At 43.9% G+C, this 26,613-nt stretch overlaps 1 protein-coding gene across 4 annotated transcripts in view; it reads right to left on the minus strand.

Moving 5' to 3' along the window:
- Positions 1–26,613, minus strand: part of tmem181 (transmembrane protein 181) — a 253,795-nt gene that overhangs the window by 17,724 nt on the left and 209,458 nt on the right. For all 4 annotated transcript variants that reach the window (XM_072581087.1, XM_072581088.1, XM_072581086.1 and 1 more), the window contains 4 exons: positions 11,056–11,158; positions 10,088–10,139; positions 3,084–3,166; positions 2,121–2,210 (listed from right to left, as the gene is read on the minus strand). In XM_072581087.1, the coding sequence (XP_072437188.1) occupies positions 2,121–2,210; positions 3,084–3,166; positions 10,088–10,139; positions 11,056–11,158 (328 nt within the window). The remainder of the gene's footprint in view (positions 1–2,120; positions 2,211–3,083; positions 3,167–10,087; positions 10,140–11,055; positions 11,159–26,613) is intronic.

Below are 26,613 nucleotides of genomic sequence, written 5' to 3' on the forward strand. Positions count from 1 at the left end.
CAGTGTGGAAACAGGCCCTTCGGCCCAACAAGTCCACACCGCCGAAGCGCAACCCACCCATACCCTCACATTTACCCCTTACCTAATACTATGAACAATTTAGAATGGCCAATTCACCTAACCTGCACATTTTTGGACTGTGGGAGGAAACTGGAGCACCCGGAGGAAACCCACGCAGACACGGGGAGAATGTGCAAACTCCACACTGTCAGTGGCCTGAGGCGGGAATTGAACCCAGGTCTCTGGCACTGTGAGGCAGCAGTGCTAACCACTGTGCTACCATGCCGCCCGATAAATCCCTCTCCCTAACAATGACATACAGATAACTTCAAGGTCACTGATTGAGGCCTATTCTCAATAACTCATTACTTTAATTCTCTGCCACACTGCTGCTCCAACACCAATTTTTCTCAGGACGATACTTTTTTACCCCTTGGCTCTTTGATTCAGATCACCGTCTGTCTGAATCTCTCCTTCGTTAAACTGTATGTACTTATACCATTCACTATTTTAAAAAGGAAGTAAAGAGAAAACAAAATTAAAACTGATTAGCCTGGCATTTGTAATGGGGTACATGCTGGAGACTACAGCAAAGTATTTAATAGCACATCATCTGGAAATCAGTGACAGGATTAAATTTACAAAATGGAAATCATGCTTGACAATTCTATGGAATTTTGATAGGATATAATTAGTAGAGTTGCTGCTCAGTTTACTTGGACTTTCAAAAGGCTTTCAGTAAGATTCCATGTAAGAGATTAAAATAAATGGGATTGGAATAATGTACTGACATGAACAGAAAACTGATTGACAAATAGGAAAGAAAGAGTGGGAACAAATGGTTTTTTTTCTGCGGGTTGGCAGAATACTACATGGATCAGTGTTATGATCCCAGTTACTCATGATATATATATATTATATATATATAAAAAAAATTAAATGAGGGAACAAAATATAATATCTCTAAGTTTGCAGATGACTCAAAGCTGGGTAGGAGAGTATACTATGAGCAAGATGCCGAGATGCTTCAGTGTGATTTGGATAAGTTGAGTGAGATGGCAAATGCATGACAGATAAAGTTATAATGGGGATAAATGTGAAACTATCCAATTTGATAGCAAAAACATTATAATTGAATGGTGATAGATTGGGAAAGGAGGAGGTGCAAGAAGACCTGGATGTTCATGTACAGCAGTTGCTGAAAGTAAGTGTGCAGGTGCAGCATGTGGTAAAGGTGGCAAATGGCATGTTGGCTTTTATCATGAGAGGATTCAAATATAGGAGCAGGGATATATTGCTGCAATTGTACAGGACGAAACCAGATCTGGAGTACTGTGTGCATAGGAAGGATGTTCTTGCTAACTAAGTGTGCAAAGTGTATCAGACTGATTCCCAGGGTAGCAGTACTAATGTAATGAAGCCTGGATTTGTTAGGAATATATTCATTGGCGTTTAGAAGAATGAGGGGAGATCCCATGGAGTCTTATAAAATTCTAATAGACCTAGACAAGATAAACACAGGAAGAATGTTCCCAATGACTGGGGAATCCAGACATTGGGATCAGTTTAAGAATACAAGGTAGGGCATTTGGGACTGAGATGAGGAGAGGTTTCTCCACCCAGAGATTGGTGAGCTGTGGAATTCCCTGCCACAGAAAATGGCCAAAACATTGAATTTTCTCAAGAATGAGATTGATATAGTTCTTAGGACTAAAGGAATCAAAGGGTATGGTGAAAAAGCAGGAATAAGTTATTGAGTTGGATTATCAGCCAGGAGCATATTGAATGGTTGAACAGCCTTAAAGGGCCAAAATGGCCAACTCCTGCTCCTATTTTCTATGTTTCTATTCCTAATAAAAATCTATTTTCAGTCTTAAAAATTTGAAGCACTAACAGTTATTTTTTAAAACAGAAGTTAACCACTCTCAAAAGGTAACCTCAAAAAGGTTTCACAAACATTTTATTCATCTGTTAATTATAACTGAAAGACAACTATTTGTTTTTGTTTTATTTGGACATAACCTATAATTATAGTTTGAAAAGTATCACATCTATCGGAATCCTTATTGAAAGGCTAGCCAAAAAACAAGATAACACAGACTTCATAAAATTTCACGTACCGTACACAGCAGTCTTCGAGGGGGAATAGACGTACGCTAGTGTGTACAGGTAGTAGTTCAGCAGCCCATAGAAAGATAAAAATTCAGCTGGTAGGCTTAGTAAAGGAAATGGACCACAAACACTAAAGAGCTTTTATTAATATTACAGTTCTATGTATCAAACACTCCATGACAGTAAACCATTGCCTTATGTCAAATTTTCTGTATTGAGCCAATTTTAAACAAAATGAAAATTCATACATGCATCAAGAAATGCAACAATGCTGACTTAATTGGCCTTTCTCCAATCCTCCTAAACATGGTGAGAGGGCAGTCGAATTTATGTGCAAATACACCCCAACTATAATTCTATAAAGGTCCATTCACTGAGGTTATCTTATAGATAGTTAACGATTGTCCAAATCTATCAGAATGGCCATCATCACCACCACACTGCTTCTTCCTCAGCTGACTCATTTTTCGGATTACACTGCAAGGATGTTCAATAGGATTTCTTCTTTTTGTCCAATTAATGTCAATTAATTGATTGCTATTTAATCTGGGGACTCCAAAGGTAGGGGTCAGGATTCCATCTGGGTCAGCAAGTTGAAATTTTGGCGCTGCAATCTAATGCAGAATTGGACGCTATGAAGTTCTAGACACTTGGTGTAAATCCTTCCCACCCCACATCTTTCATAGGTCTTTGCTCCCATATATATTCTCTCTCCCATTTTCACAGAGAGTCAAAATAATTTTTAAGCCTCAAAATGGGGTGCAGTGCAATAAAATTTCAAAAACAATGATCTAATCCCATTCTACTTACTCCCTCTAAATGGAATTTCTAATAAATTACATGTTAAAGTAATACGGACTTAGCATCTTATACAGCAAGTACCAGCTAGTGTTACATCACAATCTAAATTTTGCATGCAGCCTAAGCACTAGCCATCATTAGAAATCAAGTTGAAGCACACTAAAGGATATAATTCTGGTAATGAGTTGAAAGCTCAGCAACAAAATTATCTTGCAGGACCTTTGCTCCAAATCTCAGATATAATATTATAATGCTGAAAAAGAATACTTTTAGTAAGTCACAAAGATGACTATCAAGAGGAGAAAATGTTATAATTGCAAATGAAGTATAGCTGCAAAAATCTTAAGCCATTAATAAGACTTGAGATTTTTGCAGTTATATCTCATATTCAAGGTACCACTTAAAACAAACTGGAATTGGAACATTTTCTTTCTTTCATTGGCATAATAGCCACAGCAGCAAAGAACTGAAGGAATACAAGTCATCATCAGAAGGAGCATCGGGAAAGCTCAACCAGTAGGGGAACTGAAGTGATTAATGAGACCATCAGTATAGATACCTAACTATCAGCTTCAATTCAGCAAAAAGACAGAAGGCAGCAAAACAGGGACCCAGCATTTTAGCTTCAATATAGCAGCAAGACAGGAGGCACAGTTTAAGTTACAGCTTCAGGGGAATGATGATTGGAAAAATGAAATCAAACAGTTACATCGCTAGAAGTGGTTTGTTACTAAAAGGGTCTATTTTTTGGGAGAACAGATTAACTGAGAAGCAACAGGAGTAAATGAAAATTAAGGCCAAAAAATAAAGTAATAAAGGTAAGCAAAGCAGGGTTAAGGAAGTAGTTACTTGATATTAGTAAAATAAGTTTAAGGCTAAGTAAGTTTAGGTTTATGCCGTGAAAGCACAGGCAGTCAAGTGGAATGTGTGACTTGTAATATGTGGGATATCGGAGGCCCCTACAGTCCCAGATGAGCATATATATAGCAAGTGTTTTCAGCTGCAGAAACTTGAGTTCTGGGTTTCAGAGTTTGATCAATGACTGGAGACAGTGTGGCACATCTGCAAAGCAGAGTGTTCCATGAATAGCACATTCAGACATGTAATCACACTGCAGTTTAAAACCCTAGGGAAAGTAAGTGACTGTGGAGCAGTTCAACAGAAACAGACAGGTAGTGCAGGAGCCCTGGCCTGGCAACCTGCTCTTAAATTGGTTTTCCATTGTGGAAGCTGATAAGGGCACAAGTTCCTCAGGGTAGAGCAGTCAGAGCCATGTTTGTGGCACCATAACTGGCTTGATTTACAGGAAGAGAGGAAGAAGAAGAAGAAGAAGAAGAAAGGAGGAGCAATAATGATAGGATCATGAAGATTGTGGGGATCAGACATAGATTTCTATTGCCATTATTGTGACTCCAGGATGGCACTTTGCCTCCCTGGTGCCAGGGTCAAGAATGCGACAGAATGGCCACAAGACATTCTTCTGGGAAGGACAAACAACCAGAGGTCATCGCTTTATATTGGTACCAATGACTTTGGGAAGATAGAGGATGTGGTATTGCAATCATAGTTTTGGGAGCTAAGTAGAAAAGTAGCAAGCAGTACCTCGAATGTAGTAATCTCCACATTATTTAGGAATGGCACAGTGGTTCAGTAGCTAGCACTGCTGCCTCGAAGAGCCAGGGACCTGGATTCAATTCCAGCCTCGAATGGCTATCTGTGTGGAGTTTGCACATTTGCCCTGTGTCTGTGTGGGTTTCCTCCAGGTGCTCCAGTTTCCTCCCGTACAAAGGTGTGCAGATTAGGTGGATTAGCCATGCTAAATTGCCCATTGTGTTCAGGGATATAATGGTTATGTGGAATGGCCATGGTGGCTGCAGGAATAGGGTAGGGGGATAGATGTTTCTCAGAGTTGGTGTGGACTTGTCGAGCTGAATGGCCTGTTTCCACAGTGTGGTGGCTCAGTGGTTAGCACTGCTGCCTCACAGCACCAGGGACCCAGGTTCGATTTCAGCCTCGGGCGACTATCTGTGTGGAGTTTGCACATTCTCCCCGTGTCTGTGTGGGCTTCCTCCGGTTGCTCCAGTTTCCTCCCACAGTCCAAAGATGTGCAGGTCAGGTGAATTGGCCATGCTAAATTTCCCATAGTATTAGATGCATCAGTCAGACAGAATGGTTCTGGGTGGGTTACTCTTCGGAGGGTCAGCGTGGACTTGTTGGGCCGAAGGGCCTGTTTCCACACTGTAGGAAATCTAAAAACTCTATTCCCAAGTGAGTACACATATGAGGCAGGCGAGAGAGTACTGCTGAAAGGATGGTTCGGGAGGGAAGAGGGGATGCACCAGGACAGAACCAGTACTGAGTTCCTTGAGAGACATTTTCTTAGTGCTATTAGGAAAGCTTGGCAGGGGGTGAGAACCAAGGGAGAATAGTATAGAGAAAGACCACAGTTCACAAAATACGTAAGAGGTTCTCGTGTAAACTATAGTAAGTTAGTAGATAAAGTCAGAGTGAGGAATCAGGGTTACTGTGCATGCATGTAAATGCATAAGTATAGAAAATAAAACTGGGGAATTTAAGGAATGGATTGCTATGTGGAAATATGATTTTGTGGTGATAGCAGAGACCTGGCTCGAGGGGAAAGGCAAGACAGAATGTTAAATATTCCTGGGTACAACATATTCCAAAAAGATAGATAAGGAAGGAAAGGAAAAGGGGAAACATTATTGGTTATAGAGTGCATTGCAGTGCTGGAGAAAAACAGAATGTCTCAGAGGGTGCTGACATAGAGTTAACTTGGCTGGAAGTAAGGAAAACAAAGGTACAATTGCATTGCTAAGGGTAGTCTATAAACCACCAAATAGTGGAAAGGATATAGAAGACCAGTTCTGCAGGGAAGTAATGGAGAGATGCCAACATTGTAGAGTAGTTATAACGGGAGCTCTCAATTACCAAAATGTAGACTGGGATACTTGTAGTGAATGGCGCAACAAGGGGCAAGAGTTCCTGGATTGCATGAAGAAGAGTGTCCTACATCAGTATGTTTCCATTTCAAGAAAGGATGCACTGTTTTGTGGAAATGAGATAGGCAAAATGGATCAAGTGTCTTGATTAGATTAGATTAGATTAGATTACTTAGTGTGGAAACAGGCCCTTCGGCCCAACAAGTCCACACCGATCCTCTGAAGAGCAACTCACCCAGACCCATTCCCCTACATTTACCACGGGCAATTTAGCATTGCCAATTCACCTAACCTGCACATTTTTGGACTGTGGGAGGAAACCGAAGCACCAGGGTGAAAACCCACGCAGACATGAGGAGAGTGTGCAAACACCACACAGACCGAGGTGGGAATTGAACCCGGGTCTATGGAGCTGTGAGGCAGCAGTACTAAACACTGTGCCCATGTACAACCAGTGACATTATTTGGGTGGAACTCAGAAATAAGAAAGAGACGATCACCTCATTGGGACTGTACTACAGATCCCCCAATATTTAGAAGGAAATTGAGAAGCAAATTTGTAAGGAGATCTCAGTTATCTATAACAACACTAGGGTTATAATGGTAGGGGATTTTAACTTTCCGAACATAAACTAGGACTGGGAGTGTTAAGGCCTTGGATGGAGAGGAATTTGTTAAATGTGTATAAGAAAATTTTCTGATTCAGTATGTGGATGTACCTACTAGAGGAGCGAAATTTGACCTCTTGAGAAATAAGGTAGGGCAAGTGACTGAGGTGTCAGTGGGGGAATGATCATAATTCTACTAGTTTTTTTAAATAGTAATGGAAAAGGATAGACCTGGCCTCCTACTTCAAAGACTGCAATTTCCCCTCTCATATGGTCGAAGATGCTCTCCAACACATTTCCTCCACTTCCCGCATCTCTGCCCTTGAATCCCACCCTTCCAATTAAGGATAGAACCTCTTCTCCCCCCCAACCCACCCAGGTCCTTACCTTCTACCCCACCAACCTCCAGATACATTTGCACCACCTACAAACAGACCCCATCACCAGGGATATATTTTTCTCCCCACCCCTATTTGCATTCTGGAGAGACCATTCCCGTCACGACTTCCTTGTTCAGTCCACACAGCCACCAACCCACCCTCCACTTCTGGCACCTTCCCCTGCCACTACTAGAAGTGCAAACCCTGCGCCCACACCTCCCCTCTCACCTCCGTCCAAGGCCTCAAAGGATCCTTCCACATCCACAGTTTCTTCATTTCCCCTCCACTCACCTTATCTCAGATCCAACCTTCCAACTCGGCACTGCCCTCTTGAACTGCCCTACCTGTCATTCTTCCTTCCCACCTATCCACTCCACCCTTCCTTCCGACCTATCAATTTCAGCCCCACCTTCATCTACCTAACATTTTCCCAGCTACCTTCCCCCAGCCCCTCCCCCTCCCATTTATCTCTCAGCCCCCTTGGGCCACCTGTCATTCCTGATGAAGGGATTATGCTCGAGACATCGACTCTCCTGCTCCTCGGATGCTGCCTGACCAGCTGTTCTTTTCCAGGACCACTCTCTTCGACTCTGATCTCCAGAATCTGCAGTCCTCAATTCTTCTAGAGTGAAAAGCAATGCTGGTAGGTGCAGGGAATGCTGGATGACCAGAGAAATTGAGGTTTTAGTCAAGAATAATGAGGAAGCATATGTCAGATATAGATAACAGGAATCGAGTTTAAGGACAGTACACTTAACAGGGAAATCAGGAGGGCAAAAAGGGGACTTGAGGTACCTTTGGCAAATAGGGTTAAGGAGAATCCAAAGGGATTCTTCAAATACATTAAGGACATCAAGGAAACTCGGCAGAGAATAGGGCCCCTTAAAGATCAGCAAATCTTTATGTACAACCTCAGGATATGGGGGAGACACTAAAGGAGTGACTGAAAAACAAGACTAGTTAGCACAGAGGTGTGTGCTACCTTTCTGTGAACTACCAGGTAGAATGCAATGGGGGAAACAGATCTTGGTCACATCAAGGATGATTGGAAGACCGCTGTTGTAACCCCATTGTTCAAGAAAGGATCAAGACAAAAGATGGAAAATTATAGGTCAATTAGCCTAACCTCGGTTGTTGGTAAAATTGTAGAATCCATCGTTAAGGATGAGGTTTCTAAATTCTTGGAAGAGCAGGGTCGGATTAGAACAAGGCAACATGGATTTAGTAAGGGGAGGTCATGCCTGACAAACCTGTTAGAATTCTTTGAAGAGGTGACAAGTAGGTTAGACCAGGGAAACCCAGTGGATGTGGTCTATCTAGACTTCCAAAAGGCCTTTGATAAGGTGCCACACGGTAGGCTGCTGAGTAAGGTGAGGGCCCATGGTGTTCGAGGTCAGCTACTGGCATGGATTGAGGATTGGCTGTCTGACAGAAGGCAGAGTGTTGGGATAAGAGGTTCTTTTTCAGAATGGCAGCCGGTGACAAGCGGTGTCCCACAGGGTTCAGTGTTGGGGCCACAGCTGTTCACGTTATATACTAATGATCTGGATGAAGGGACTGGGGGCATTCTAGCGAAGTTTGCCGGTGATACAAAGATAGGTGGACAGGCAGGTAGTACTGAGGAAGTGGGGAGGCTGCAGAAGGATCGAGACAGTTTGGGAGAGTGGTCCAAGAAATGGCTGATGGAAGTTCAATATGAGCAAATGCGAGGTCTTGCACTTTGGAAAAAAGAATACAAGCATGGACTACTTTCTAAACGGTGAGAAAATTCATAAAGCCAAAGTACAAAGGGATCTGAGAGTGCTAGTCAAGGATTCTCCAAAGATAAACATGCAGGTTGAATCCGTGATTAAGAAAGCGAATGCAATGTTGTCATTTATCTCAAGAGGGTTGGAATATAAAAGCAGCAATGTGCTACAGAGACTTTATAAAGCTCTGGTTAGGCCCCATTTGGAGTCCTGTGTCCAGTTTTGGGCCCCACATCTCAGGAGGAACATACTGGCACTGGAGCATGTCCAGCAGAGATTCACACGGATGATCCCTGGAATGGTAAGTTTAACATATGAGGAACGGCTAAGGATCCTGGGATTGTACTCAATGTAATTTAGAAGGTTAAGGGGAGATCTAATAGAAATTTACAAGATAATACATGGCTTGGAAAGGGTGGACGCTAAGAAATTGTTTCCGTTAGGCGGGGAGACTAGGACCTGTGGGAACAGCCTTAAAATTAGAGGGGGTCAATTCAGAACAGAAATGCGGAGACATTTCTTCAGCCAGAGAGTGGTGGGCCTGTGGAATTCATTGCCGCGGAGTGCAGTGGAGGCCGGGACGCTAAATGTCTTCAAGGCAGAGATTGATAAATTCTTGATGTCACAAGGAATTAAGGGCTAGGGGGAGAATGCAGGTAAGTGGAGTTGAAATGCCCATCAGCCATGATTAAATGGCGGAGTGGACTCGATAGGCCGAATGGCCTTACTTCCACTCCTATGTCTTATGGTCTTATCAACAAATCCTTTGATGCTAAGTAATCTTTACCCTAGAAATCATACCAATTGGCTGACAATTGAGGAAGTCATTGAAACTGAGAGAAATACCTTTCAATAGTCACTCAACATTACAACTTCGTGAAATGGGTGTCAGTGAGCCCATTGGAAGCTGGGAATGACTGTTGTTGTAATCCTATCCATTTTTTCTATAGCTAACTTCGAACATTTATTTTTCTAAAAAGAAATTATCAGATAAAAGTGGGATTCTGTATAAGATTTATGATTCAATTAGCACCCTCCAACCTACTGAGAAATCAACCTTAGACACTCTTTACAGATCACTAAAACTTCAGCAAGTATAAGAAAACTTCAAAAGCACACTTCTTTAGTTTATGATTCAAGTAGTGGTGTTGTAGTTGCTTCATGCATTTTGGGTATGTTCAGCAGTGCAAGGGTGTAGGTCAGTGCACACAATTTTAAAATGGCACTGGTGGCATGAATTCAGTGTTGCACATTGGTGTCATAACCTGTATCATCCACATGCTGCTGGCAGTTATCAACTGTGCATGCACAAGCCCCTTAAAGATAGCTTCCAATGCATTTGTGGCACATCTCGAACTGTATCGTCAAGTATTTGCAGAACTCCCGAAAACTGGCCATTTCATAAATTATAAATGCTACATTGGATTATTATTTAACTGAAATATCAGCTTATTTCCCAGTAGCCCAGATCTGTTTACCTGATTACCAACACAATAAATGTTAGCCCAGTCAAAAATTTCAGTCGGAGATCTGAAACAAAAAACATACATGCAGAGGTCAGTCATTCATTTTGAAATATAGAGAATTGGGATTTGTGCTTTATTAAAACAAAACCTTATAAAAGAAGATTCAATGAAACAAGCAGTATGAACACAAGTCATAAAGCTTCAAAGAAATTTTTTTTATTATTGTAGTTAACCTAAAACGTATTGAAGCTATGTTTGAAATGATTTCTACAAGCTTATACTAAACACCATGCTTTAAGCCAAGTTTTCATGGGAATGGTCTCAGGGCTCACAAAAGTTGTCTTTAAATTATCCATCTCTCTCAAATTCACCCACCAGTCAACAGGTTCCTTAACTAAAGTATGCTGTGTCCTTATTGTACAAATACTTTTTAATCCCCTTCCCACCAACAAAGCTAAAGTTCAGCCTCCAACGTGACAAACTCCTGATAGTAGAGGATTTCAACACCCAACTCTCACTCCAGTGTAATTTGTGGAAAAAAACGTACAAGAGGAGGATTTTCTGTAGAATTTGGAGTTAATATTCAGCAACAAAGAGTACTGTGGTGAACAAAAACAGTACGAATTACAGTCGCCTGTAGTGGACAAAGTAAAATGAAGGACCTAAATGGTGAAAAGTTTCTTCCATTAAAATGTTAAAAAAAGAACATGAAGACGCTCAACAAATGGAAGGAAACACAAACTAATTTCTGCCTCAGTGTTGTCCAAATAACATTTACTGATTATGTCCCATGCAGGACTAGGATGTTAAATGAGGAACACAATGTAAATTTAGTTTAAAAATAAGTCTATAGGTATATGCAAATTATTTGGAAAATGGATGTGGTGCACCTTTAACAAAGATGCAACAGAACACCCTACACCATTTTAGATGAATACAAGTTACATCTGAAGTTTCATGCCTCAATAAATTCCACTTACCAAAGTATGGCATGTTTTTCAGTTCAGAACAGGCCCTTACAATCAGGAAGACAAGGTATAATATATACACGGAACCCACTATCAGGAAGAAAACTTTCATTCCCTACAAAACAATAGCAAAAATAAATTGAAAAAGAAAGACACTTCATTCACATAACAAGATATATTGATATTGTTTAATTAGAATCCTTGAATCCTAAAAGATCTACCCACACAAACAACTTGCATTCATACATACTTGACCATCACAAAGTTGAAAAGCACTTCATAACCAACTAACTTCTAATTTAGTCATTTTTGTTAATTAATCAACGTCAGCTATTTTACACACACAAAGAACCATAAACTTGAAGGGAACAACTAGTTGAGCTATCTTTGGTGTAACAGGAAAGAGAATACTCGCAATGTAGTTCTCTAGGTTCTGTATGAAATATAAGTCAAGATCAAGTAGGGAACTTAGGTGGAATTTTATACCAATTCAGCCAAGCTGGCAGGAAACAGACAGTGCATGCAAAGCTGTAGATCAGTTTCCAACATGACACAAGAGTTGGTACAGGAGACAGATTTAGATTCCTGGACCATTTATGGGGAAGGTAGAACCTGTACAAGCAGGGCAGTCTGTACGTGAACCAGAAAGGGACCAACATTCTTGCGCATGGGATAGCTAGTACTGTTGGGACAAATTTAAATTAGTTTGACAGTGGGAAGGGGACAAAAAGGAACCAAGGTAGATGGAGTAGGAGACTTAAACAAAGCTAGATGGCCTCTACTTTAATGTAGGAATAGTATAGGCAAGACAGATGAGTCAAGAGCGTAGATTGACACATTAAATTGTGATGTTCTTGGCATTACAAAGAAGTGGTTGAGGCCTGGCAGCTCAGCATTCTGAGATAGAGGGTCATAAAGCAGGACAGGAGGGGTATAAAAGCATTTTTAATCAACTATTTGTTGACAGCAGTAAGGAGGAACAATACAGAGTCATAGAGATGTACAGCATGGAAACAGACCCTTTGGTCCAACCCGTCCATGCCGACCAGATATCCCAACCCAATCTAGTCCCACCTGCCAGCACCCAACCCATATCCCTCCAAACGCTTCCTATTCATATACCAATCCAAATGCCTCTTAAATGTTGCAATTGTACCAGCCTCCACCACTTACTCTGGCAGCTCATTCCATATACGTACCACTCTCTGTGTGAAAAAGTTGCCCCTTAAGACTCTTTTGTATCTTTCCCCTCTCGCCCTAAACCTATGTCCTCTAGTTCAGACTCTCCAACCCCAGGGAAAAGACTTTGTCTATTTACCCTATCCATGCCCCTCATAATTTTGTAAACCTCTGTAAGGTCACCCTTCAGCCTCTGATGCTCGAGGGAAAACAAGCCCCAGCCTCTTCAGCCTCTCCCCATAGCTCAAATCCACCAACCCTGGCAACATCCTTGTAAATCTTTTCTGAACCCTTTCAAGTTTCACAATATCTTTCTGATAGGAAGGAGACCAGAATTGCATATAATATTCCAAAAGTGGCCTAACCAATGTCCTGTACAGACACAACATTACTATCCAACTCCTGTACTCAATACTCTGACCAACAAAAGAAAGCATACCAAACAACTTCACTATCCTATCTACTTGCAACTCCACTTTCAAGGAGCTATGAACCTGCACTCCAAGGTCTCTTTGTTCAGCAATACTCCCTAGGACCTTACCATTAAGTGTATAAGTCCTGCTAAGATTTGCTTTCTCAAAATGCAGCACCTCATATTTATCTGAATTTAAATTCCATCTGCCACTTCTCGGCCCATTTTCCCATCTGATTAAGATCCTGTTATAATCTGAGGTATCCCTCTTCGCTGTCCACGACACCTCCAATTTTGGTGTCATCTGCAAACTTACTAGCTGTACCACTTATGCTCGCATCCAAATCATTTATGTAAATGACAAAAAGTAGAGGACCGACCACTGATCCTTGTGGCACTCCACTGGTCACAGGCCTCTAGTTCTCCCTGTATTCCATGAGATCTAACCTTGCTAACCAGTTTCCCATGGGGAATCTTGTCAAACGCCTTACTGAAGTCCATAAGATCTCATCTACCGCTCTGCCCTCATCAATCATCTTTGTTACTTCTTCAAAAAACTCAAATCAAGTTTGTAAGGCATGATATCCCACACACAAAGCCATGTTGACTATCTCTAATTAGTCCTTGCCTTTCCAAATAAATGCACATCCTGTCCCAAGGGATTCCCTCCACTAACTTGCCCACCACCGTTGTCTGGCTCAACCATCTATAGTTCCCTGGCTTGTCCTTACCACCTTTCTTAAAAAGTGGCACCTCATTAGCCAACCTCCAATCTTCCAGCACCTCACCTGTGACTATCGATGATACAAATATCTCAACAAGAGGCCCAGCAATCACTCCTCTAGCTTCCCACAGTGTTCTAGGGTACACCTGATCAGGTCCTGGTGATTTATCCACCTTTTTGCGTTTCAAAACATCCAGCGCCTCCTCCTCTGTAATCTGGACATTTTGCAAGGTATCATCATCTATTTCCCCACAGTCTATACCTTCCATGTCTTTTCCACAGTAAATACTGATGCAAAATACTCACTTAGTACCTCCCCCATTTTTCTCCGGCTCCACACAAAGGCCTCCTTGCTGAACTTTGAGCGGCCCTATTCTCTCCCTAGTTACCCTTTTGTCCTTAATGTATTTGTAAAAACCCTTTGGATTCTCCTTAATTCTATTTGCCAAAGCTATCTCATGTCCCCTATTTGCCCTCCTGGGTTCCCTCTTAAGTATACTCCTACTGCCTTTATACTCTAAGGATTCACTCAATCTATCCTGTCTATACCTTACATATGCTTCATGCTTATCTTAATCAAGCTCTCAATTTCTTTAGTCATCCAGCCTTCCCTATACCTACCAGCCTTTCCTTTCACCCTACTTTCTCTGGATTCTCGTTATCTCATTTCTGAAGGCTTCCTATTTTCCAACTGTCCAAGCTGCAGATGTTAACGTTAGGTGGGGGAACTGATAGTCTTGAGGCAGCAGGGAGACTACAGAAGCACTTGGACTTGCTTGGAGAAGGTGTTTCACCTGCCATTTGCCCAATGTGGGAAAGTGAGAGGTTATGTACTTTGATTAAAAAATAAGGTGTAGGCTATTTTCTAAATGGGTAAAGGCTTTGGAAATCTGAATCGCAAAGAGACTTAGGAGACCGAATTCAGGATTCTCTTAATGTGAATCTGCAGGTTCAGTTAGCAGTTAGGAAGGCAAATAGATTTTGAGGGGGCTGGAATACAAGATCAGGGACGCACTGCTGAGGATGTGCAAGGCTCTAGTCAGACCGCATTTGGAACACTGTGAGCAGTACTGAGCTCCGTATGTAAGGATGGATATGCTGGTCCTGAACGTACTCCAGAAGAAGCTCACATAAATGATCCCAGGTGTGAAAGGTTTGCCATATGAGGAACGGTTCATGAATCTGGGTCTATTACTCCATGGAGTCTAGAAGGACAAGGAGGGATCTCAATGAAACTTACAGAACACAGAGAGGTCTGGATAGAGTGGACATGGAGTAGATGTTTCCAGGAGTCGGAGAGATGAAGGCCCAAGAGCCTCAGAGTGACGGGATGACTTTTTAGAATGGAGATGAGAAGGAATTTTTTCAGCTAGAGGGTGGGTAATCTGTGGAACTCATTGCCACAGAAGGCTGTGGATGCCAAATCATTAAGTATATTTAAGACAGAGATAGATAGGTTCTTGATGAGTAAGAGTTCTTGATGAGTATGGAGAAAAGGCAGGAAAATGGGGTTGAGAAACATATCAGCCATGAACGACTGGTAAAGCAGACTCAATAGGTCAAAAGAGGAGAAAGTGAGGACTACAGATGCTGGAGATCAGAGGTGAAAATGTGTTGCTGGAAAAGCACAGCAGGTCAGGCAGCATCCAAGGAACAGGAGAATCGACATTTCAGGCACAAGCCCTTCTTCAGGAATGAGGAAAGTGTGTCCAGCAGGCTAAGATAAAAGGTAGGGAGGAGGGACTTGGGGGAGGGGCTTTGGAAATGCGATAGGTGGAAGGAGGTCAAGGTGAGGGTGATAGGCCAGAGTGGGGTGGGGGCGGAGAGGTCAGGAAGAAGATTGCAGGTTAGGAAGGCGGTGCTGAGTTCGAGGGATTTGACTGAGACAAGGTGGGGGAAGGGGAAATGAGGTAACTGGAGAAATCTGAGTTCATCCCTTGTGGTTGGAGGGTTCCTAGGCGGAAGATGAGGCACTCTTCGTCCAACCGTCGTGTTGCTATGGTCTGGCGATGGAGGAGTCCAAGGACCTGCACGTCCTTGGTGGAGTGGGAGGGGGAGTTGAAGTGTTGAGCTACGGGGTGGTTGGGTTGGTTGGTCCGTGTCTTCCAGAGGTGTTCTTGAAACGTTCCGCAAGTAGGCGGCCTGTCTCCCCAATATAGAGGAGGCCACATCGGGTGCAGCGGATGCAATAGATGATGTGTGTGGAGGTGCAGGTGAATTTGTGGCGGATATGGAAGTATCCCTTGGGCCTTGGAGGGAAGTAAGGGGGGAGGTGTGGGCGCAAGTTTTGCATTTCTTGCGGTTGCAGGGGAAGGTGCCGGGAGTGGAGGTTGGGTTGGTGGGGGGTGTGGACCTGACGAGGGAGTCATGGAGGGAGTGGTCTTTTCGGAACGCTGATAGGGGAGGGAAGGGAAATATATCCCTGGTGGTGGGGTCCGTTTGGAGGTGGCGGAAATGACGGCGGATGATACGCTGTCCATGGAGGTTGGTGGGGTGGTAGGTGAGGTGGGGTTCTGTCCTGGTGGCGGTTGGAGGGGCGGTGCTCAAGGGCGGAGGAGCAGGAAGTGGAAGAGATGCGGTGGAGGGCATCGCCGACCACGTCTGGGGGGAAATTGCGGTCCTTGAAGGAGGAGAGGAGATGACCTGGGGTGTGCAGTGAGAGAGGGACTTCCTGGGGTGTGCAGTGAGAGAGGTCAATAGGTCAAAAGGTCTAATTCTGTTCCTGTATCTTATGGTCTAATTCATTGAAGTGTGTAAAACAATAATGTGGTAATTATGTTAGGGATTTCAACTTTCCTAGCATTAACTGGGATTGTCATAGTGTAATAATTGTAGTGCAGTAGTTTAGAGAGGCAGATTTATTGAGATGTATTCAGGAAAGCTTTTTATATCTAACAAGGGATGTTGCGGTGATAGAAGAAAGCAATTAGGAGAGCAAAGAGGGGTCATGAGAAAACACTGCAGGTAAGATTAGGGAGAATATCAAGAGCTTCTCTTAGTACATCACGAGGAAGAGGATAACAAGAGAAAGAAAAAGAGAAGGGACCATCAGGGACTGAAGGGGCAATCTCTGCAAGGTGCCGAGGACATTGGAAGGGTGTTAAATAAGCACTTCACATCTGTCTTCACTTTGGAGGATGACATAGGTCCAGAACTCCAGAAGAGTTTCCTGAAGTAGCTGAGCAGCTACCTCTATGATTTAATTTAAACCACAGATGGAAAGTGAGAAGATAAAATCCAATACCAGGATCCTGTCCTTAAACAAAGGAGATTACAACAGGGTGAGGGAGGAGTTGGCTAAAGTAGACTGAAAGCAAATACTTTATGGTGGGACAGTTGACGAGCAGTAGAGGACTTTCAAAGCAATTTTTCAAAGTGTTCAGCAGAAGTTTATACCAGTGAAAAGAAAGGACTGTAGTAAAAGGGTTAATCAGCCATGTATGTCCAAGGAAATAAAAGACGCTATCAAATTGAAAGACAAAGCATACAAAGTGGCAAAGACTAGTGGTAAACTAGAAGATCGGGAAAACTTTAAAGATCAACAGAAAGCCACAAAAAAAAAGCTACAAAGAAAAGTAGGCTAGATTATAACAGTAAACTAGATCAGAATATAAAGACAGATTGCAAAGGTTTTTACAAATATCAGGGCTCATAGTGGAAGCAATAATGCAGTGAATTGAACAAACTGCCCTCCCATTTATCCAACCCAAATGTTGGGTCTGCTACGTAGATGACACCTTTGTCGTCTCAAAATGGAACAAATTAGAGGAAACATACAACACCATCAGCAATATCCTGACAGGCATATTTATAAAAGAGGAGGAAATGACATCATACTCCCATTCCTAGACGTGACCGTTGAATGTACAGTTAACGGAGAGCTTCAAACCAGTGTCTACAGAAAAACAAGAAACACGGAACAAATACTCAACTTCAAAAGCAATCATCCCAACACCCGACAACAGAACTGCATCAAGACATTATTTCAATGAGCTACATCACACTGTAGCACCCAAAAACTACAAAAAGCAGCAGAAAAATATCCAAACAACATTTTCAAGAGTTACAAACCCAAACAAGAAGACACAATGCAACCAAAGACTATAGCCACATTACCGTACATCAAAGACAGATCAAAAATGACTTCCAGACTACTCAAACCCCTTGACATGATAGCCCACAAACCTACCAACACATAAACAGGGACCAATGAACCTAAAGAATACATTAGATACTACCAGCAAAACTAATGTCATTTACAAGATACCATGCAAGATGAATATTTTGCATCAGTATTTACTGTGGAAAAGGATATGGAAGATAGAGACTGAAGGGAAATAGATGGTGACATCTTGCAAAATGTCCAGATTACAGAGGAGGAAGTGCTGGATGTCTTGAAACAGTTAAAAGTGGATAAATCCCCAGGAACTGATCAGATGTACCCAAGAACTCTGTGGGAAGCTAGAGAAGTGATTGCTGGGCCTCTTGCTGAGATATTTGTATCATCGATAGTCACAGGTGAGATGCCGGAAGACTGGAGGTTGGCAAACGTGGTGACACTGTTTAAGGGCGGTAAAGACAAGCCAAGGAACTATAGACCGGTGAGCCTGACCTCAGTGGTGGGCAGGTTGTTGGAGGGAATCCTGAGGGACATGTACATATATTTGGAAAGGCAAGGACTGAATCAGGATAGTCAACATGGCTTTGTGCATGGGAAATCATGTCTCACAAACTTGTTTGAGTTTTTTGAAGAAGTAACAAAGAAGCAACAGGGCAGAGCAGTGGATGTGATCTATATGGACTTCAGTAAGGCGTTCAACAAGTTTCCCAATGGGAGACTGATTAGCAAGGTTAGATCTCATGGAATACAGGGAGAACTAGCCATTTGGATACAGAACTGGCTCAAAGGTAGAAGACAGAGGGTGGTGGTGGAGGGTTGTTTTTCAGACTGGAGGCCTGTGACCAGTGGTGTGCCACACGGATCGGTGCTGGGTCCTCTACTTTTTGTCATTTACATAAATGATTTGGATGCGAGCATAACAGGTGCAGTTAGTAAGTTTGCAGATGACACCAAAATTGGAGGTGTAGTGGACAGCGAAGAGGGTTACCTCAGATTACTACGGGATCTGGACCAGATGGGCCAATGGGCTGAGAAGTTGCAGATGGAGTTAAATTCAGATAAATGAGAGGTGCTGCATTTTGGGAAAGCAAATCTTAGCAGGACTTATATGCTTAATGGTAAGGTCCTAGGGAGTGTTGCTGAACAAACAGACCTTGGAGTGCAGGTTCATAGCTCCTTGAAAGTGGAGTCGCAGGTAGATAGGATAGTGAAGGCAGCATTCGGTATGCCTTCCTTTATTAGTCAGAGTACTGAGTACAGGAGTTGGGAGGTCATGTTGCAGCTGTACAGGACATTGGTTAGGCCACTGTTGGAATATTGCATTCAATTCTGGTCTCCTTCCTATCGAAAAGATGTTGTGAAACCTGAAAGGGTTCAGAAAAGATTTACAAGGATGTTGCCAGGGTTGGAGGATCTGAGCTACAGGGAGAGGCTGATCAGGCTGGGGCTGTTTTCCTGGAGCGTCGGATACTGAGGGGTGACCTTAGAGAGGTTTACAAAATTATGAGGGGCATGGATAGGATAAATAGACAAAGTCTTTTCCCTGGGGTTGGAGAGTCTGAACTAGAGGACATAGGTTTAGGGCGAGAGGGGAAAGATATAAAAGAGACTTAAGGGGCAACATTTTCACACAGAGAGTGGTACGCATATGGAATGAGCTGCCAGAGGAAGTGGTGGAGGCTGGTACAATTGCAACATTTAAGAGGCATTTGGATTGGTATATGAATAGGAAGCGTTTGGAGGGATATGGGCTGGGTGCTGGCAGGTGGGACTAGATTGGGTTGGGATATCTGGTCGGCATGGACGGGTTGGACCGAAGGGTCTATTTCCATGCTGTACATCTCTATGACTCTATAACAAACTAGCAGGAAGCCTGCCACCAGGATACATGAACGCCAGCTGGCCACCAAAAGACACGATCCACTATCACTAGTTTCTATACGTACAGACAAAGAAGGACACCACTTTGACTGGGACAACACACACAACCTAGGAGAGGCAAAACAAAGACATGCACGAGAATTCTTAGAGGCATGGCATTCTAACCAGAACTCCATCAATAAACACATTGATTTATATCCTATTTACCTTCCCTTGAAAAAAGGTACCATTACCCACCTTAAGAAACCAAGACCTATAAATAGAGGGGTGGTTCACCGGAGACTCTCACTGGTGATTTTACATTGTATGGCAACGAACCATCTGAAAACAAACCTTCAAGCTCAGCGAGCTAACTTACATACTTGGTTTCTACAAACATATGAAATGAAAAAGAGTGGCTAAGGTAAACATTGGTCCTTTAGAGGATGAGAAAGGGGATTTAATAATGGGAGCCAAGGAAATAGATGAAGTACTGAACAGGTATTTTCTGTCAGTCTTCACAGTGGAGGTCATGAATAACATGCCAGTAATTGATAATAAGGAGACTACGGTAGGTGAGGACCTAGAAACGATGATTATCACAAAGAAATTTACAATCACACAACACCAGGTTAGAGTCCTACAGGTTTATTTCGAAGCACTTGCCTTTGAAACACTGTTCCTTCATCAGGTGGTTGAAGGAGATGCACATTGAAAGCTAGTCTTTCCAAATAAACCTGTTGGACTATAACCTGGTATTGTGAGATTTTTAACTTTGTCCACCCCAGTCCAACACCGGTACTTCTAAATCATATCACAATTAAAGGTAGTGTTGGGCAAGCTAATGGAGCTAAAGATAGACAAGTCCACTGGCCCTGATGAAATGCATCCCAGGATACTAAAACAGACGGTGGGAGAAACAGCAAACGCACTCACGGTAATTTTACAAAATTTGCTGGACTCAGGCAGTTCCAACAGTGTGGAAAACAGCAAATGTAACACTAATTTTTAAAAAAAAGGAGAGACAGTTAGCCTAACTTCTATAGTGGGAAATATGCTTGAATCTATCAAGGAAGAAATAGCAAGACATCTAGACAAAAATCAGGAGAAAGTGAGGACTGCAGATGCTGGAGAGTTGAAAAGTGCTGTGGTGGAAAAACACAGCAAGTCAGTCAGCCTATGAAGAGCAGGAGAATTGACTTCTTGGGCTTAAGCCGTCCATCAGCAAACTGGGAGAGGGAGGAAGGGAAGGGGGCTGAGAGATAAATAGGAAGCTGGGGATGGGGCTCGGGGCAAGGTAGCTGGGAAAACAATAAGTAGATGCGAGGGCACGTGATAGTGATAAATCAGAGGGGAGGGTGGAGTAGCTAGGTGGGAATGAAGATGGTCAGGTGGGATAGTTCACGAAGGCAGTGTCGAATTGGAGGGCTGGGATTTGGGATAAGGTGGGGGAGAGAAAATGAGGAAACTGATGAAACTGACATTGATGCCCTGATGTTGGAGGGTCCCAAGGCAGATGATGAGGCGTTCTTCCTCCAAGCATCGGCTAGCTTGGATTTGGCAGTGGAGGTGGCTCAGGACTTGCATGCCCTTGGTTGAGTGGGAGGGTGAGTTGAAGTGGTCAGCCACAGAGCAGTAGGGTTGTTTGGTGCATGTCTCTCAGAGATGTTCCCTGGGATGTTCAGCGAGTTGGCGTCCTGTCTCCCCAATGTAAAGGAGACCACATCGAGAGCAATGGACACTGTAGGTGAGGTGTTTGGAGGTGCAGGAAAATCTCTGCTGGATGTGGAAGGATCCTTTAGGGCCTTGGATGGAGGTGGGAGGGGCGGGGGACAAAGAGTTTGAATGCAGGTTTTAACACCACTTGCAGCAGCAAAGGATGGTGCCAGGAGTGGAGGGTGGTTTGGTGAGGGAGCATGGACCTAAAGAGGGAATCGCGGAGGGAATGGTCTCTGCGGAATGCCGCTAGGAGTGGGGAGGGAAATATATCTCTGGTGATGGGGTCTGATTGGAGCTGGTGGAAATGGCAGAGGATAATGCACTGTATCTGTAGATTGGTGGAGTGAAAGGTGAGAACCAATGGGGTGGGGTGGGGGGTCTATCCTTGTTCTGGTTGGATGGATGGGGTTCAAGAGTGGAGGTGCAAGAAATGGACGAGGTGTGCTGCAGGGCATTGTTGATCACATACAAGGGGCAATTACAGTCCTTGAAATAGGAGGCCATCTGAGATGTCCTGGAGTGGAATTGCTCCTCCTGGGAGCAGATACAGTGGAGCCGGAGGAATTGGGAATAAGGGATAGCATTTTTACAAGAGGGGACGCTGGGAGGAGATATAGTCCAGGTAGCTATGGGAGTTTGAAGTAGATGTCTCTTCTGAGTTGGTTGGTGGAGATGGAGAGGACCAGGAAGGAGAGTGAGAAGTCAGAGATCGTCCAGGTAAACCTGAGGTCAGGGTGGAAGGTATTCGTGAAGTTGATGAACTGTTAAAGCTCCTCATGAGTGTGCAAGGTGGCGCCGATATAGTCATTGATGAGGCAAAGAAAAAGGCGTAAAAATTGCGTCAGTGTAACTGCGGAAGATGGACTGATCCATGTATCTGACAAGAGGCAGACATAGCTGGGGCGCATGCAGGTGCCCATGGCTACCCCTTTGGCCTGGAGGAAGTGGGACAATTCGAAGGAGAAATTGTTGAGGATGAGGACCAGTTAGGTCAGTGGGAGAGGAAGAAACTGAGAGCTTGGAGGCCTTCGCCATGGTAGATGGATGTGTACAGAGACTGGATGTCCATGTTAAAGATGAGGTGTGGGGGTAGTGGTGGTGGGGGTTATGGGTGAAGGGAAACAAAAGTCATGGAGTAGGTGGAGGCCATAAGTCGTGTCTGAATGTATAAGGGGAGTTCCTGAATCGAGAGGAAAAGTACTATGTCAACGTATGAGGTAATAAGGTTTGCTGGAGCAGGAGAGGCAGAGATGATGGTTCAACCAGGGTAGTCAGGTTCGTGAATGTCCCGGATGGCCAACTATTTCAAGGACCGCAATTTCCCTCCCACGTGGTCAACCATACCCTCCAGCGCATCTCTACTTCCTGCATCTCCGCACATGAACCCCATCGCTCCAACCACAATAACCCCACTGGTCCTCACTTTCCACGCTACTCATCTCCAGATACAGTGTATTGTCCTCCACCATTTCTGCCATTTACAATCAGGCCCCACCACCAGAGATATATTTCCCTCCCCACCCCGATCAGAATTCCGCAGATACCATCTCCACCACGACTTCCTTATTAGGTCCATGCTCCCCCACCAACCCACCCTTCACTCCTGCTACCTTCCCCTTCCACCACAACAGGTATAAAACTTGTGCCCACACCTCCCCTCTCACCTCCATCCTAGGGCCCAGAGGATCCTTCCACATCCAGCAGAGATTTTCCTGCACATCCAAAAATCTCATCTATGTGTCCGTTGCTCCCGATGTGGTCTCCTCTTCACTGAGGAGACAGGAAGCCAACTCGTGGGACGTTTTAGAGAACAATCCTAGGTCACGTGCACCAAACAACCTCACTGCCCTGTGGCTGACCACTTCAATTATCCCTCCCACTCAGCCAAGGACATGCAAGTCCCTGGCCTCCTCCACCGCTAAATCCTCACCACCCGACACCTGGAGGAAGAATGCCTCATCTTCTGCCTTGGGACCCTCCAACCATACGGAATCAACATTGATTTCACCAGTTTCCTTATCTCCTCTCCCCACTCCTTATCCCCAACTCGGCATCACCCTCTTGAACTGCCCCACTTGTCCATCTTCCTTCCCATCTATCCACTCCACCCTTTGCTCCGACCTACCACCATCACACCCCCTCACTTGCATTTCCCTATCGCCTTCTAAGCTACCTTCCCTGGGCTCACACCCCCTCCCTGTTTATCTCTCAGATCCCTTACCTCCCCACATCCCTGATGAAGGACATATGCCCAAAACGTCAACTCTCCTGCCCTTTGGGTGTTGCCTGACCTGCTGACATTGGGGAGACTGGACGCCTCCTCGCAGAGCCTTTAGGGAACATCTCTGGGACACCCGCACCAATCAATCACACCGCCCTCCCCCTCCCACTCAGCCGAGGACATGGAGGTCCTGGGCCTCCTTCACCGCCGCTCCCTCACCACTCGACGCCTGAAGGAAGAACGCCTCATCTTCCTTAGAACTTAGAACATTACAGCGCAGTACAGGCCCTTCGGCCCTTGATGTTGCGCCGACCTGTCATACCAATCTGAAACCCACCTAACCTATACTATTCCATGTACGTCCATATGTTTGTCCAATGACGACTTAAATGTACTTAAAATTGGCGAATCTACTACCGTTGTAGGCAAAGTATTCCATACCTTTACTACTCTCTGAGTAAAGAAACTTCCTCTGACATCTGTCCTATATCTATCACTCCTCGTACTCACCGTCACCATACTTGGAAAAAGGCTCTCCCTGTCCACTCTATCTAACCCTCTGATTATCTTGCACGTCTCTATTAAGTCACCTCTCAACCTTCTTCTCTCCAACGAAAACAGCCTCAAGTCCCTCAGCCTTTCCTCGTAAGACCTCCCCTCCATACCAGGCAACAGCCTAGTAAATCTCCTCTGCACCCTTTCTAAAGCTTCCACTTCCTTCTTATAATGCGGTGACCAGAACTGTACACAATACTCCAAGTGCGGCCACACTAGAGTTTTGTACAGCTGTAGCATAATCTCATGGTTCCGGAACTCGATCCCTCTATTAATAAAAGCTAAAACACTGTATTGCCTTCTTAACAACCCTGTCAACCTGGATGGCAACTTTCAAGGATCTGTGTACCTGGACACCGAGATCTCTCTGCTCATCTACACTACCAAGAATCTTACCATTAGCCCAGTACTTTGCATTCCGGTTACTCCGGCCAAAGTGAATCACCTCACACTTGTCCGCATTAAACTCCATTTGCCACCTCCCAGCCCAGCTCTGCAGTTTATCTATGTCTCTCTGTAACCTACAACATCTTTCATCATTATCCACAACTCCACCAACCTTAGTGTCGTCTGCGAATTTACTAACCCACCCTTCTACACCCTCATCAAGGTCGCTTCTAAAAATGACGAGCAGCAGTGGACCCAACACCGACCCTTGCTGTACACCACCAGTAACTGGACTCTAGGATGAACATTTCCCATCAACCACCACTTTCTTATTTCAGCAAGCCAATTACTGATCCAAACTGCTATATCTCCCACAATCCCATTCCTCCGCATTTTGTACGATAAGGGGAACCTTATCGAACACCTTGCTGAAATCCATATACATTACATCAACCGGTTTACTCTCATCTACCTATACGGTCACCTTCTCAAAGAACTCAATAAGGTTTGTGAGGCATGACCTACCCTTCACAAAACCGTGTTGACTATCCCTAATCAAATTCTTTTCTAGACGATTATAAATCCTATCTCTTATAACCTTTTCCATCACTTTACCAACAACTGAAGTAAGGCTCACTGGTCTATAATTACCAGGATTGTCTTGACTCCCCTTCTTGAACAGGAGAACCACATTTGCTATCCTCCAGTCTTCTGGCGCTATTCCTGTAGACAATGACGATTTAAAGATCAATGCCAAAGGCTCAGCAATCTCCTCCCTGGCTTCCCAGAGGATCCTAGGATAAATCCCATCCGGCCCAGGGGACTTATCTATTTTCACAGTCTGCAGGATTTCTAATACCTCTTCCTTGTGAACCTCAATCACACCTAGTCTAGTAGCCTGTATCTCAGTAATCTCCTCGACAACATTCTTGTTTTCTCAAGTGAATACTGTTGAAAAATATTCAACAGTAAAAAAAAAATTAGTGCTTCCCCTATCTCCTCCGACTCCACACACAACTTCCCACTACTATCCTTGATTGGCCCTAATCTTACTCCTGTCATTCTATAGAAAGCCTTAAATACCTATGAACAGTAAAAGAATTAAGGGTTCTGTTGAGAGGGTGGGTAAGTGGAGCTGAGGCCATGAAAATACCAGCCATGATATTATTGAATGGCAGTGTGGGCTCAAAGGGCCAGGTGGCCAACTCTTGCTCCTGGTTCTTCTGTAAGAAGGATTGAGAGGTTCTTGAGAAGTTTGACACAGGGAGTGCGTCACAGGGAGTCACAACAGGTATTGGAGATTTTGGTGGGCTTAAATCCTCTGGGCTGGATGAGTTATATCCCAGGCTGCTGTGCGTGGCCAGGGAGGTAACCAGAGGGGCTCTGACCCAAATTTTTCATTCGCCTCCGGCCACAGGGGAGGTGCCAGAGGTATAGATGACAGCTAACATACTTTCACTTTTCAAGCAGGGTTGTAGAGATAAACCAGGGAGCTACAGGCCAACAAGTCGCACATCAGTGGTAGAGAAACTATCAGAGAAAATTCTGAAGGAAAGAATTTACCTCCATTTGGAGGGGTAAGGTTTGATCAAAGATAGTCAGCATGCTTTGTCAGGGTGAGGTCATGCCTAACAAATGTGATTCAATTCTTTGAGAAGGTGACCAAGTGCGCAAATAAACGTATTACAGTAGATATAGTTTTTATGGACTTCAACAAAACATTTGATAAAGTCCCAATGGGAGATGGATAAAGAAGGTAAAAGCTCATGGGATCCAGGGTAAGATGCCAAATTATTTCCAAAATTTGTTTAGTGGTAAGAGACAGAGAGTAGTAGCAGAAAGCTGTTTGAGAGAATGGAAGCCAGCGGTGTACCACAAAGATCAATGTTGATAAATGATATAGAAGTAAATGTTGGGGAGTTACGCAAGTTTACAGATAATGCGAAGACAGGCCGGGTTGTTAACAATGACAAAGAAGGTCTTGTGTTACAGGAAGATAGACTCAGATTGTTCAGATGGGCAGATCTGTAATAGATGGAATTTAACTCCAATGAGTGTGAGGTAATGCATTATGCAAGTAGTAACAAGACAAGAGGATACTCAATAAATAATAGATCACTAAAAAGTTCAGAGGAAGAGAGGGATCTTGGGTTGCTTGTCCACAGATCGCTCAGGTTAATAGGTAGTTAAGGTGACATATGGGATTCTTTAGCAGTCGTTGCAAAAATTAAAAGAATGGGAACGGTCCGTTGGAGTTGTATAGCACTTTGGTTAGGCCACAAATGGAGTAGTGTGTGCAGTTCTGGTCACTGCACTATAGGAAGGATGTGATTACACTGGAGGGGATGCAGAGGAGATTCTCCAGATGTTGCCTGGGATGGATCAGTTTAGGT

This window comes from Chiloscyllium punctatum, chromosome 11 (genome assembly GCF_047496795.1).
Source record: "Chiloscyllium punctatum isolate Juve2018m chromosome 11, sChiPun1.3, whole genome shotgun sequence".
Lineage (NCBI taxonomy): Eukaryota > Metazoa > Chordata > Chondrichthyes > Orectolobiformes > Hemiscylliidae > Chiloscyllium > Chiloscyllium punctatum.